The 15550-nt window shown below is 37.7% G+C and overlaps 1 protein-coding gene across 7 annotated transcripts in view; it reads right to left on the minus strand.

Moving 5' to 3' along the window:
• Positions 1-2523: 2523 nt before the first annotated feature.
• CPLANE1 (ciliogenesis and planar polarity effector complex subunit 1) overlaps positions 2524-15550 on the minus strand; it is a 62307-nt gene continuing 49280 nt past the window's right edge. For 6 of the 7 annotated variants that reach the window (XM_064439472.1, XM_064439471.1, XM_064439473.1 and 3 more), the window contains exons 43-53: positions 14015-14108; positions 12893-13054; positions 12017-12047; positions 10466-10597; positions 9043-9208; positions 7272-7333; positions 6656-6820; positions 5381-5493; positions 4954-5037; positions 3388-3557; positions 2524-2976 (exon numbers count right to left, since the gene is read on the minus strand). In XM_064439472.1, coding sequence (XP_064295542.1) covers positions 2836-2976; positions 3388-3557; positions 4954-5037; positions 5381-5493; positions 6656-6820; positions 7272-7333; positions 9043-9208; positions 10466-10597; positions 12017-12047; positions 12893-13054; positions 14015-14108 — 1320 coding nt within the window. In that variant the 3' untranslated portion in view covers positions 2524-2835. The other variant, XM_064439474.1, reaches the window with a different exon arrangement.

Consider the following 15550-nt stretch of genomic DNA (forward strand, 5'->3'; position numbering starts at 1 on the left):
AGCAAGCCCAAAAGAGTGCCATAAAGATGATCATGGGTTTGGAGCACCTCTCCTGTGAGGACAGGCTGGAGATGGGGTTGTTCAGCCTGGAGAAGAAAGGGCTCCAGGGAGACCTTACTGAAGCCTTCCAGTACCTGAAGGGTCCTGCAGGAAAGCTGGAGAGGGACTTTTCACAAGGGCATGTAGTGATAGGACAAGGGGTAATGGCTTAAACTGGAAGAGGGTGGATTCAGATTAGGTATTAGGAAGAAACTCTTCACTATGAGGGTGGGGAGGCACTGGAACAGGTTGCCCAGAGAAGCTGTGGATGTCCCATCCCTCGAAACATTCAAGGCCAGGTTGGATGGGGCTTTGAGCAACCTGGTCTAGTGGAAGGTGTCCCTGCCCATGGCAGGGGGGTTGGAACTGGATGGTCTTTAAAGGTCATCTTAAAAGTCCCTTCCAACCCAAACTATTCTATGATTCTATTCTATGATCTGAAGTGGTGGGAAGCTATGACAAAAAAAAAAAAAAAGAAAAAAGAAAAAAAAAGGTTGGCATATATGGGGCAGATTTCAAAATAAAATTAGCAGAAAGAAATTGAGCTGTATAAAGGAGGAAAATGGTATTTACTGACTTCCTCCTTTTCCAAAGTTTCAGCTTCTGTAGTTTGGCTGTTGTGGAGAATCTTAAGCCTTCAAATTTGAACAAATTTGAGCATTAACTTCTATTTCACCTTTGCAGGAAAGACTTTGATCCTGAAGAGTTAAGAAAATAATAAGGCAACTAAATTGTAAAACATAGGATTTGTAAATACATATACAGTTGCATTTTGACCGGAAATCTTTACTAGGAAATTAGAGGAAGAAAAAATTAAAATTTCTTTAAAGACTTTCCTTCTCCACTGTTAAAATGAACTGGTCATTTGCAGTTTTTTCCTTCCTTTAGCACGAGGAGATACGCCGCTTGAAGAAAAGCGGATGACCCACCTTATTCCCACAAGTAAGGCATGATCCTTACTTTCATTTAGATCCAAGAGTGCTGCACCACCCAAAGCAGTAAGATCCGTGAGGAAAGACTGTAAAGGTCCTTCAAATATCCTTTTCATAAACAGCATTCTTATGCCTTGTTTTTACATTTCCTCCTCCCCAGACATATCTGAACATTTATACCTTCAGACATCTACTGCCAAGGTCTGAATTCTTTACAAACAAGTTTCTTTACAAGTTCTTTACAAACAAGTAAAGCCCCTTTAGGGGAGCAGGTACACTGTCTTGATAACCTGTATAACTCAACTGCCAGCAAACTACCATATTTGTTATCTCTGATCTTGTCTGGAGTGCTTTTTAAAATTATTAATGTTTGTGCATCACAGCATACCCATGAACATTAAATGACTGTGATGTTGTAGCTATCATCTGAAATAAAGGCCGAGTATGACAGTTTTCACAACCCTTTTAGGACAAGGTTTACAAGTCACTGTCCTGTCCCTGAATGCTTTCTCTTCCTGCTCACAGCTGGCATTGATCATAAGGAGACTTTCATACTTGGCCAGAACAGTATTTTTCACATTTTTTCCCACGAGGAACAGGTCCTTTTTGATGATCTCTTTGATGCCCCCCTGGAGAACGACAGTTTGAGACTTTGAGTGAAGTCAGTTTCATGCTTTGGACTGCCTCTGAAGGTACTTTTCATTTGGAGATGGTCACTCCCAGCACTCTGGCCACTCCCGTGGCACAAGCTGATGCAGATTCTGAGGACAGCTAAAAACACATAGCCAGTTTTGATCTCTGAGCCTACTGAAATCGTCAGTTCTATCCTGATATGTGGGTAGTCCTGTAACAGGCTTTCTTTGAACCATATTTCTTGATGCTTGTCAAGATGCAGCTTCAATTGGAAATATGCTGGGTTTTTTGTTTGTGTGGTGGTTTTTTTGTTGTTGTTTTCTATTACAGTATTGGCTGACAGTAATTAACCACTGGAATTTAACAGAGATTTGACTTCATAAAAAGTTCACATTTCTTCAATACAAAAAGAAGAACTGCTGCTGTTGGGAAGAGTCACCACAGCTAGCTGATGGCCACTGAACATATGGGAAATTGTTCTACAAACATCTGGGGCCTGCTCTAACACAACAGCATTATGTAGATGGATGAACAGCAGTATTTTTTTTACCTCAGTGTTTGTTCTTTGTGTCTCATACTGGTATCTGTTCTTCCCTAACAAAAGCTTCTATCTCATTTATCACTACCTGACTATATGTACCTCTTACTATCATGCATTCAAACTCTTTTAAGATTTCTCTAGACTACTCTACAAAGAAGCTGGGCTTAAATTACCAGGCTAGTGCATGTGCACATGCATGTGTACTGCCACAGTGGTATACAGCAATAACAGCACTCTCTGTGTAAACCACTTTACAGCAGAAACTAATACACTCACTTTTCTTAAATCAGTTTTTCACAATTGTTAAGTTACAAAAATAACTTCATCCATAATGATGTTAAATATTAAATACAAAGGTAAAACAGTTGTGCAGTGCTCTTACAATAGAATAAAACCTTTTTATTGAGAGGGGCAAGGTAGCTGACCCAGAAGTTCTTGTTTAAGACTGTTAGTCTTCATTTACCAACTATATTTAGTTCTTGTTGACCTGAAGACATATGGGAAGCAAACTACATGCTAAGGAACTGAATTTCATCTGAGCAAGACTGAAAGCAGTGAGAGTTTCTGTGCCGCTTAAGAAGAAAACCAGTGCAAGCCTCAAACTATTTTAAGTAGAACAATGATTATTTGAAAAAATGAAACCAAACACCAGCAACTGTTGGGAAGCACGCAGCAGCTGAGAAATGTTGTTCACTTGTCTTCTACATCTGCTACCATAGCTTCAATTGCATTCCAGTCCAGTTTGCTGAGGATACTTCCTGTGCTTTCAGAAACACCATCAGTATCAATAATGCCGAGAGGAGAGAAACTCACAGGCTGCACTGCAGAGTCCTGTTGGAGGAAAAGAATATGAGCTGAATGCATATCATTCGTGGACAAGACTTCTGTGCAGCCAGTAGAAATGATCCCACTCTTTTTCAAACATGTTCTAATCAAGTTATGCATCTGATTATTCTGCAACAAATGCAATTTATCTTCCTGTTTATGCACTCTCACTAGCGCCTGTGCCTGGATTGACAACATGCCTATACAGTTGTTATAAAGAATATAATTTTCAAGGCTCAGAAGAATGACATGGCTTGTAAAGACAAAATATATTCTGCTGAATCACCGTCATTTATGTCCCTCTTCACCTATCCCACCCATGTTCTGAACAGAGAATGATGTTTTAAATAAAGCAGAAGTAAACAAAGTGTTAAATAGCAGGTACCAAATCATTCCTAGAATAAGTAGACATCCTACCTGAAACAAGGAGTCATCAGTATTTTGAAGTATTCTTTGGATATCATCAGGCACAGTCCACGGACTTAGAACATCTCGATCTGTGTCCTGATCAACACCTTCCGTCTGAACTGCAGTGGCAACACGTGGAGGCTTTTGTTTTGATGTTCTGCTGACTCTGCATTCAGTAGCTGAGGAGAAAACAAGCCAGTCATAGCACTGTAACATTTCTTGCTGTTTTTCTTCTGAATGTCTTGAGACTTCTCCAAGACCAGAAGCTCCAAGTTCTAAGAACTGAAGCTTCGTGTAAACACAGGTAAAAACAGCATGCCCTGTTATCTTGAACTAATGTGGGATTAGAAAATGCTGCTGGTCCCTTCCAGCCTCATGCTCTGAACTGTCTTTCCAGGGCAGAACAAAAAGTGAACAGGACTATGCATGGTGCCTACAGCATCCAGGGGCTGTAGTGCAGTCCCCAAAAAGGGACACTGCTACATTATTTGTCAGAGGAATAAAACTACATAAATTCTGGTTTTGTGCCTCTTAAAAGACATGAAACTTTAGCGAAACCCTTAGCAGTGATGGGATATACTGGAGAAACAGATACAAGAAGGTGATGTGAATCAGAAAGATCAACCTGTATATAGAGATTAAAAAGAGACTGTATGGAAAGGAGGAGGAGAATGACTTTCCACATGTGTAGAGGTGAGTGATTCAGGGAAAATGACTATCTGCTTACAACTGCTTCTCTCCCTTTCCTGCACTGCCAACACAAATAAATTGACATTTGACTAGCCAAATAGGATCTCTACTATGCCACCAGTATAATTCTAGTGTAAGGGAGAATGGAATCAACCCACAGTACTTCCTAAGTTTCAGACTGTTTCTCTCCTCAATCTTTTTCTCTCTGATCAGCAATTCTGCTCTTGTAATCAAGTCCTGCATCTGTTAAAGAATTTAATGAGGAGGAAACATTTATGCAAGGAAACTTTTGTGGATCCAGACCTATACAGATAGGCATAGGGCAAAAGGATCAATAAAATCCAAATTTTTTTAAAAAGTTCAGTCATAAATTTTTCCACTCTAACGTTATGACAAAATAATGTCTTAAATAGATACTGTACAGAGGGATAACACACACAATTCCTACTTCAAAGAGCTCAGAAAGTAAGCAGCAGAGAAAGGTAAGGGAAAGGCACAATACTTGTGTACTATACTGCTAACACTCCTTCTGTGGGTTTCAGCTGAAAGACAGACTCAAGTCCTCTGTCCCTCATGACTTCATAACGCCTGTTTCAGGAAATCACTGAAATCTGGCACATTTGCTTCAGTAATCTTGGAACTGCCAACTGGCTAAAATCATTCAGGAGGTAAACAGAGGTGATCAATTAAAACATTTCACAAGTTCCTAATGAAAAGGATTTTTATGTGGGGGAAAACTGATTTTTATTCTTCTGAACTAATGCTGTATCTAAGATCTGTGTTGCGTGAATTCTACCCAGGATGTACTCTGAAATGTGTTCTCTGTGTCTTTTCTCTTGTATTACATAGCTGGACAGCGATATGTTGCTGCTCTTCATAACTTACAGTGTCTAGAATTAACAGGACAGTTTGCGGCATTTCTCATTCTTCCTCTGGAATTACTTTTCTGTGGGAGCATACAGGCATTTCCTGGGAAGACAAAGAACACACCTCCTCTGTTAGGTGCAGTAGATCAAAACCATCAAAAGGTACTTCAGAATTTTAATCTGTGAATTTGCTTCCTGGATTACACAGTACTCTGGTTATGGCAAATTAAGCTACTCTGCATTTAGAAAGAGATGATAAGGAAAGGTAACCCTCATCATTTCACAGGCCAATGACAGTGCGGTTGCAAAAGCCTCAGAACAGGAAACCTCCAGGATTACAAATCTGACTTTCTACATAGGTATTAAAGCTCCTCCCTCCCAAAATCTGGCCATAACTTGAAGATCATCTCCAGCATGTACCTTCATTAATAAAGTTCTGTTCTTACCCCTGGATGGTGTTAAACCAAGAGTTGGGGTGAAACGGTGTACTTTTTGACCAAGGCTGGGTTTGGCAGCAATTCTGCTCCTTTCTGACAGAATGGGGCTGTTTGGATGCCCTCTACAATAAGAAAGGAAAAAAAAAAACAATCAACAAAGCCCAAATACTTACCAACTGCTACCACATACCATTCCTCCACACAACTTCGAAGTAACAGGGCTTATTCAGACAAGGCAAAAAGGCCACAGAAATCACCTTCAGCCCACTTAGCTGAGGATCAGCATCACACTGCTTGTGGGGCCAATAGCCTCACCAGAATCAGAACTGCTGGCAATCACAGTGAAGACATATCAAACTGGCTTTATAAACAGCCAGTTCAGGTTCAACAAAACATATCACTTAGAAATTACTGCCACTTCTATGGTGGCTTCCTGCACAACATTCTTTAGCGCTGCCAGTTCTGGCAGGGATGATGTACTTGAACTGCCCTTGGACACCACCAGCAGGCTCTGTAGAGCACTGACTACATTCAGTTTAATGCTCTATCCTGGAACTTTACCTATTAAAACAGATGCAGAAATATTTAAGTGTGGAAGTTACAGGATTATCTGAAGTACACAGTTCCTCTTATTATTCTGGAAAACATAAAATTGCATGTAGAACAAGAAAAAGCATACTGCAATATATGCCTGGATTACGTATACACATATGTGACATCAATGCCATCAAGTAGAATAAATTTACCAATTTATAATACTAAAACACCATCACCTTCTCAAAAGGCAATAAGCACAAAAGTGCAAAAGAAAGAACAAGTAAAATCCTAGGTAATGAAAAAAAATCAGAAAGGAAGAAAAGTAAATCTAGAATTTGCTGAACTCTGCTTTAAGTAGTCTATATGCATGCACAGTAGTATTTTTATGTGCTTCTTGCTTGTTACTAGATCATTACCTATGTTGCTGGCTATAGTCCAGTGGAATTGCTGTTGAGTGGGATGGGTTAGGACATTGATTACAGCTCTGACTCTACCACTGACTTACTCTCTGCTCCAAAAGGCATTTTTAAGGGTCCCTCCAAGATTTGCACCAGTGGTTGTCACGAAGACTGGTACAGGAACTTAAAGACTCCTCTGATCCAACAAAGCATATCTTTAATTCTGCCAGAATATAAAGCTTCTCTCAAATTAATCCTCCTGTACCAACTAGCTACAAATTGCAGACTGATTTGAAGTGTGGTAAAAACACCAATACATCAGAGCAGAGTGAATGCTTAAAGTAATTACCCTTTAGTAGATGCCATACGCCTTTTTCTGTACTCTTGAGGTGACCTTGTCCTGGACAATGGTCTATGTTCACTGGCAGGTAACACCACTGTTTCAGATAACATCTCGTTCATCAGAGAAAGTGCTTGTGATATTCTCATACTGTGATGTTCAGATAATAGGGCTCTATGGGGAAATAATATTACATGTCAATTCATGCTATGACTCATTTAATTACAGCTGGCTTGTGAGTCTTGTCAGGGTACACAGTAACCAGAATAGAAGAACATTTTTTGCAATTTCAGAGAAGATATACTAGCCTTTTTGAGGTCACTAGCAAAAAGCTAAAACATTTATTAACAATGAGTTTGATAGAATGAATGTGTCAATGTTGGGAGACAAAAAAAAAAAAAAAGAAGAAAAAAAGATACTTGGAAAGTGAAAAAAACAGTAAAGGAGAAAACTTAACTTTACAGAGTTTTCCTAAAAAAGCAAACATGAATTATTTATGCCATTGGTTGAAATGCAATTTATATTTTAGGTTTCACAGAAAAGACAGTTAAAACTACCTCTTCCTTAAGACTGGAAGATTAATATACAAATAAGAATACCACAAGTTATATTTACAGAAACTTACTTGTCTTTTTCTTCTTTCTTCTTCTGGAAGAATTTAATATCCTTTGAAGTAAGACTACAATGCTGCGCAAGAAAGTGTAATAATTGTTAACTTTTCTGTACTGTGGTCTAATTCCAATCTCTCACTTTCAAAATGTAGACTTATTTGACTTGAAAGTTACTGTTTAAGACATTCTCCTGAATAAAAAACAATATGAAAGCATATGACCCTACCAAGAAATTCAGATAAGGTCATGTCTACAAACTTCCAGTCTCTAAAAATACACAGAAAGCTTGCAGTTACACCTTCCATAGCTCTTATGCTTAAAATATTAATATTCCTAAGGAGATATCTTCACTGTCAAGCTCAAAGTTTCAAATGCCCTCACTTTCAGTTTCCTAAAAATCAGTGACATTCCTAATAATTAATTTAAAAAACAGGGTTGCACTTTGACCTGTGTTTGCTAGAGTACCATTTGATTTCTTAATGCTTTCTTAAAAAAAAACCCAAAACAAAACCCAAAACCAAAACTCACCACCAAACCCAAAAAACCGCTACCTAAGGGTTTCAGGAGAAAAGCCTGTAACAATACATCAAGGATATATTTATGAGTTGGGAAAACAGGAGAGGGTGAGAAGTAGGACCCATTTTTCCTGAATCACTTCTCTCTACACATGTACAAAAGAACAGCCAGGTTCAACCCTGAAAGACTGTTTAAAACCAGGGAAAATACCGTATTTCCTAGGTAAGATCTGTTATTCTTTCTAAAAGTTAATACAATTGAAATAGTAACAGGAAACTTTTGTGTGTTACATGTTTGCTGCTTGGGAGTTAAAACCAGCACAGCTTCAGCACGAAAGAATTTACTACATGCCCTGCATTCAACTGATGAGTAGGAAGTATAGGGATGTATTTGCTGTCGCTAGGTCTCATCTCCTGTAATGCTGGACCTACCCCTGACTCAGCAGCATCTTTTCAGGTCCTGAAAGCATCCAGGTGACAAATGCATATTTTTAGTCTTAATATTCTTTGGGAAATTATTTCTGAACTCCTTTTGTACCCTTTTTTTCTCTCAGTTATTTCCAGCACAGTGCAGATCAGAAGAGATGCATCAGGCCAAAAATGTGGTTTTACTAATTAAACTTAAAATTAAAAAATTTCTGCAAGGGAAGGGATTGTTCGCTGAGCTTGTACTGAAACCAGCCTTCAACAAAAAAATTCACCAGATACTTGAGATATATGCCATATTCTAACACCTTCGCTGACCCTCTGTAATTGCATACACTGCTCTGTGTGTGAGTGACAAGGATGGCTGCCCCCAGTATCCTAATGTGTTCGTAAAGAATACTGGCATCTGAACTCTGCTTTTCAAATTCATCAGGGGTTTTGGGGAGGTGTGGGGGACGATGAAAAAAGATATAAACACATCTTTACAGCTCCTGTAGTTATCACTCCCTGACAAAATATAGCTTTTTATCAGTGAGTGTTACAGCTATATCCCTTAGAGGAGGGGACTAAGCTTCCTGAATCCAGAGCTGGGGGACAGGTCGTAATCGCCACCTGCAGCCAGTTGTCATTACTGCAGCCTGTGAAGAACACTGCTATAATTGCTTACTGATCACTTCTGACACAACTACGGTCAGCTCCAATATGATAAAATTACACATATAAAAAACCAACATCAAAATAGGAAAAAAAATCACCACGAGCCTTTATATTATCTTACCTGAACAATCAATCAACACTTGTACAATACGTAACAGTTATTCTTCAAGATACCCATTATTCTTACCACATTCTTTCTTAGATTGAATGGATTACGCTCTTTCTGTCTTTGTTCATCCAGTTTCTTCACATATTCTCTCATTCTTTCCTTTTGCTTTCTTTTCATCCATGCTTGTAACTCTCTCTTCTCCTTTTCTGTTTTTTGAGAATGTCCAGCAGCAGAATCATGAACCCTGAGAGCAGATGTAAACGGCAAATAATCTAGCACCATCCTTTAAATTGCAAACAATGGCAGCTACACATGATAAATAAAAATACTGCAATTCCTTTAAATTCTGACTCAGCTAAAGGATAAGTAATGAACAATGGGGAAATTAGCTTCTGCAAAATTTTACTTTATGAAGTCCTGACACACAAGTAATTTCCGAGATGTTTTCTAAAATTTTTTCTTCTATTTGTCAACTAGATTCAGATAATAGGACAGTGTGGACAATCTGTTATTATCTTCAGGCAAAGGAAAGTGTCATTATCAGAAGTATTCACAGTCGTATGTGAAAAGAAGTATGTGATACTGAGCTGTCTTTAGGTCTTTGGTCAAGTTTGATTAAATACTACTTGAATACATCAGCGAAATTTTCAATAATTTTGAAAATATTCACAAAATTGCACAAAACAGTCCTGCTAGCAATATTTACATGTTGATGTAGTCATTGTTAATGTGTTTGGAATCCTCAAAGGATCTCAATGATGTTATGATCTGTGCACAGATTTAGATTTGAAGCTCTTGAGCCCCTTTTACAATTCAAATAAATGTTAGAAGCAATAAACCAGAGCACTATACTCTACTTAAATGAGTCACTAGAACATCCTGAAACAGGCATCTTAAACTTGTGTGAATGGTTGCACCAGCACAACAGGTTGTTTGGCATCCCCAGTGGCTGTATTTTTGTCTTGAAAGCAACCCATATCACAAACAGGAGCAGGAAAAAAGCTGTAATTTCAACCTATCTATCTCAGGAAGGAACACAGCTGATTTTATAACTGACAGTCAGGAAGGTATAGAGATCTCCAGCAGGGCAGAGAGCACAACAAGCTGGAGTCTGGGTGTGGAAGCTTCTGAAGCTGCTTTGCCACTGATGGGAAATTTCTATTCTGTCTTTCAGAACGGCTTTAGAAGGCTCCAGTCTCCTGGGCTGAACTGAATCTGCTCTACATATGCAGATGTGCTCCAGCCTATACTTGGTAGAAGAAGGAACAACCAAGGAGGAGGTAAAGAATTTTAAAACCAAAGTAATAAAAGAATAATTAGCACATTTGACAGTACTGGCCAGTAAAACAGTGGCTATTAAACACTTCTAATACTAGTCCCATTAACATCAACTCAAGTCACACCCTTGCTTCCATTGTTTACAGGGTGTGAGCTATGAGGAGAATAACCAGGGTTAAAATGATTTAACTAACACATAAAAAAAAACCAGCCGTGGTATTACCTAGTGATTTTCTTAGCTTGTACTTTTGTAAAGCCCAGCTCCGATGGAGAGACGTCACCGTGTACTACAAGATCACTAATGATGTCAGTAACACCGCTCAGGCCAGTAATTTGCAGGGGATCTTCCAAAGGGCTTAAAGTTAGGCAGGGGAAAAAAAAGGTTACTAATTTAAAGTAGAACATGCCTGTAAGAACAAGCTAAAATCCTTCCTTTTATGCTTAAAACAAGGATATTCAGGTTGTTTTACCAGAAGCCTTTGGACTGAATTTTCTTTCCCCTGCATCTCAGTGTTAGTGTACACAAGCAATACTGGATAATGTGTGTAGATGCACTGTCTTTAAAAAACTTACCAGCCATCACCTCGCTGTCACCATGTATGCTTTAACTGGCTTTATAGCCCCCCAGTGTGAGTAGGACAGAATGAGCAAGACCTAACTAACATCAGGAGTATGGCAGCAAAGAGGGCTTTGAATAAACCATCCAGAAATATGGCCCCATCCAGAGCTGAACTGCCAGAGCTCCACTGGGTTGCGTGAACATGACTCGCGCAGAGGCTGAGTGTGGCAGCCCAGGCGGTCACGAGCACCCACTGGGTTTGTGCTGCTGCCCATGCTGAGATAAGGCTGTGGGATGCCACCAGTTTCAGGAACCCCAACTTTCAATGACCTTCTGAACAAGAATCAGTGTAAGCAAGACAGTAGTTTTACCTGAATTCTGTCCATTTCTTTCCTCTCTTTTAAACAGTTGCTCCCAATAAAAAACAAATCTCAGGTAGTTTACAATTACAAGATACAGTTGTTTCAAGTTACTCCTTTGGGTAAAAACCACCATCTACTGAAGCTTATTGCCTCATCCCCACCCTCAGATTATGTAGTCACTACCTAATCTACTTCAGTCTCTAGCAGTTTTTCTTAAAATACATTAAAAATAAACTAAACCATTCAAGTTTACTGCTATCCTTCAAGCAAAACAATAAAGGTGGGTAACTGAGCAGAATGACCAGGAGGAAAGGGAAGCCAGCTACTGTTTTCTGCTCCACAACTGGATCCAGGAGACCAACAGCAGTTAACAGTAAAAAATATGTATGTCAGATCATTTTATTTAATGCATAGGATCATCCTAGTCTGGAAATCTTCAGTCTGTTGCTTTACACTGTTCATATGGTAACACTTGAAAAACTTTCTGGTGACAGATGGCCTCAGTGAATGACTACTAGCAGCAGTTACATGTACTTGTTCACAGAACAGTGCTTTGCAAACAGGAGAAATAACAAATGCACATAGACAACAGCAGCATCCACATTAACAGCCCTGTTACTTGTAATGAGAAAGCAACTCAGAATGCTTCTGCAGCTGTTGCATAAAGTAAATCTAGCAGGCACTACCGAAGTCAGAGTAAATGCCTGAAATTAACTAATAAAAAGGCTTTCATTCCGTTTGAAAATTAATGCCTATATTTTTATGTAAGTGACAGTTTCATCTTGACAGTCCCCTTATTTGTAGGAGTTCAAAGTAAACATATTTTCAACAAAACCTATGTCAAAATACATACCTATCACATAGATCTCTGCTTGCATGAAAGCCTGAAACAGAAACAGCCTTTATTAACAAAAAAGCCTTGCACTTGTACACAAACTAATAATACACACATTAAACAGACTGTGGGATAAGAAGCTTCAATAAGAAGCATTCAAGCTTCATTTTTAGAAGCTTGAATGCAAGCAATGCAGGCAATATGCAGACAAAGTAAGATACTCTACATTTTTAAACACAGGCAATAGTTGCTTGCATAGTGAATTTTCCTCTTCCTTTTAATGTTACTGCAGTCTTCATAATTGCAAAGATCAACTTACTCTCAGTTTGCAAAATTAAATGAGACCTCACAAAATAATGTGTTATGACGCAGCCAGGAGTTAATGTGTAATGATACAGAACAATCTACTTTGCTGATGTGGGTTGGACTTAATTGAAATCTCACCTCTCTAGAACAAGCGAGGGTGACAGAGATAATAAAGACAGCTTTGGGAAGAAGCTATGACTGTTCTGTGGCACTGTGCTTATTTATATTCACATACTCCTAACTAAACAACTACCAATCAGTACAGTGATGGGTTTCAGAAATGGACCCAAAGTTATTAGTCTTCTTTCAATAAACGTGAATTTGAGTGCAAGTATAATTCACTGCTGAACTGTTTTCAAAACTCAGTGATACTGTTTCATCATGTAACATATAAACTTATTATCAATGCACATCCATGAAGCCATTCTAAATAGTGCAATCTAGAAAGTCTGACAACTGACTTTAATGAGCTCATTGGCATTCCATAACATTCTGTCTAACAGCAGTGAGATATTATTACACCAGAAAGAAAAGGTTTACTTACTTTTAAAAGGAGAAAAAGGGAAAAATAAATACTAAAAATTATACCTGGAGATGACTTCATGCCACTGGGAAAGTCAGACGCAGAAGCTGCGGAGGCAGGAGATTGCACTTCCAATGTAGTATAACTGGGTACAGGATATTCCAAGTTTAAGCCCTCCTTTTCATCATGTGTAACATCCTCAAAAATCACACCCCTCAGATAATGTTCTGATTCAGCAAAAAAAATAGTAAATACATTAATTAGTGTAGACCAATGTAAAAACCCCACAATGCAAAAACTATCACTCATATATATGTGTTAGTGGCATATTTAGTTTATCTGTCAAACCTAGAACAACCTGAATCTAGATCAGTTGTGCTTCCCTATGGAAGGGCACTGCTAGATCTGTGATGTATGTACCAGTCCTGTACATGTGGACAAGAAGACCAAACCATGAGCTGGTCTGTGTGAGACTAATGAACATCTTAAATATTGTCTTATGTATAAATACAGATATAGCCATGATTTGGCTCTACCACTTGGCTTTGTATTAACTTCGTAAGTAGATTAGACTATGCTTTGGTATGATTGTAAAATGGAACCTGAAATATGTACCGCTAGCATATTCCTCCTTGGCACACTACAGTAGCTATAAGTAAATAAGTACTATATAGTCAATTGTTATAAAGCAATAAATTATTCAATACATCAGCTCTAGCGAACAGTTAAGCTGATGTAAGCTTTTATTCAAACCAACAGATATTACAATTAAATAGCCACCAAAGATGCATGAATGAAGTTTCTTTATATACATAGAAAAAACTGAGGACAAATTTCACACCCTTTCATATCAGCAATCAAAGCATTTATAGCACCATGTTTTTATTTTTACAATACAATAGAAAAATATACTATAATCTTTAAGACCCTATACTCAAGTCCTGCATTAGGGTTTTGGAAAATGTCTAAGTATACAGATATTCTCAAATGCATTTTTGTTGAAGCAGTACCCATAATATTCAGATTTCCTACCTTTGATTTTATTTCTCTTTCTCGTATTTTTGATTTTTGGTGCATATTTCAGTAATATCTTTTGGGATTGCATTAAACTTCAGTGGTGATTAAAAGTTAGTCAAGTTTAATATTAACTTGCAAGTTTGCTATCCTCCTGTTAACTGAACACATACCATCATCAGTGGTTCTAGCATCTTCAGAGAATGAAGGACAAGCACCCAGGTCTGAATGGGCAGCCATTTCCAAATCTTCTATTATTTTCACTAGCTGTAAATGAAACCCAAAAACTAAGTAAAGATACATTCTTCAAGGTATTTCTGAGACTGACACTGCAAAAATTCTAGCAAAGTTTGCTTTAAATGCCTTTTTTTCCCTCAGAATCCTGTGAACATTTTAATGGAGTATCCTGATTCAAAACAAAGAAAACAGTTCAGGAAACAAATTAGCTCAAGTAAATTCATTTGACCTAAAGAGTACAGCCTTCTGGACCCTTACTCTGAGAAAAGTACATAGGAACTGTATTATCCTTGTGAACAGTTTTACTCCTATTGATCACATTATTTTTATTTTTAACATAGCTGAAGTTTTCCAATAGATCTTATCTAAAAACCACAGAAATAAAAATATTGCCATATTCTTTGTAAGACAGGAGTTTCCTGAAGTTTAAAACTAGAAAGTGAAAACTAAAACTGACTAACCTAGATTGAGAAATTTTACTGAATATTATTCTTACAACGAACAGGCCTCAAAACTGATGTCTAATACATAACAGATTGTTATAAAAGACATGACCAATTGGTATGCACTGAAATAAGGGCAAAAAAGAAAATGGGTTTGTCTTCAGGATTTGGCTAGACATCCAGAAGTTTTAAAACACAAATGCAGTGAAATGCTCAAAGAAAGTATATGTGGAGATTTTTTTTCACTACAGGTTTTTTAAAATCTGCCTAGATAATCACCTTGATGATAGTTATAAGTTATTAAATAATCCACCTTAGTGTAGTAACTGTGTGTAGGTGACACAACAAGGTCCTCATATTTCTGTGAATATATGGAAGCACAAGCAATGAACACTATTATTATGAATGATTATACAAAAAGTAGGTACTGTAGAATTTACACAGTGCTACTGAATTCATTCTGTATTAATCCAGGTCTACACAAACTGGAGATTGATTTAGTATGCTTGATGTGCAAAGAAAATTAATTTTTTTTTTACCAGCTAGGTAAAATCAGAACCTACTGGCTCATTCTTAGATTAGTCACTCCCAGCTTGCTTTAAACTTAATGAAGAAGTCACAGTCATGTGAAGAAATGATTGTCAGCATTCCCCATTTCACATACACCTAAAGTCAGCCACACATGAAGATTTAGACAAATTAAATCAGGTATAGCATTAAGAGGTCAGTCTGCTGAAAATTTTTTAACTTTTTATTGTTAGCTCTGTCAGGCCCTAGAAAATAGTAATTCCTGAATTATATATAGAATTATCTGAATACACTATGTCCAAAATGCATTTATTTTACTTGTGTATTTAGATTTATAAAGTTGTTAAAAATGCAAATATTTTATGAAATAAATATGAACAGGTTCCAGAAATAGTCACATAATATTCTGCAGAGGCACAACTACAGAAGTCTTTGCCAAAAAGGTCTCCTGCTCAGCCTGAACTTTTGTGATATTCCATTTTCCCAGTTACAGAGAAATCA

This window comes from Phalacrocorax carbo, chromosome Z (genome assembly GCF_963921805.1).
Source record: "Phalacrocorax carbo chromosome Z, bPhaCar2.1, whole genome shotgun sequence".
In the NCBI taxonomy this organism is placed as follows: domain Eukaryota; kingdom Metazoa; phylum Chordata; class Aves; order Suliformes; family Phalacrocoracidae; genus Phalacrocorax; species Phalacrocorax carbo.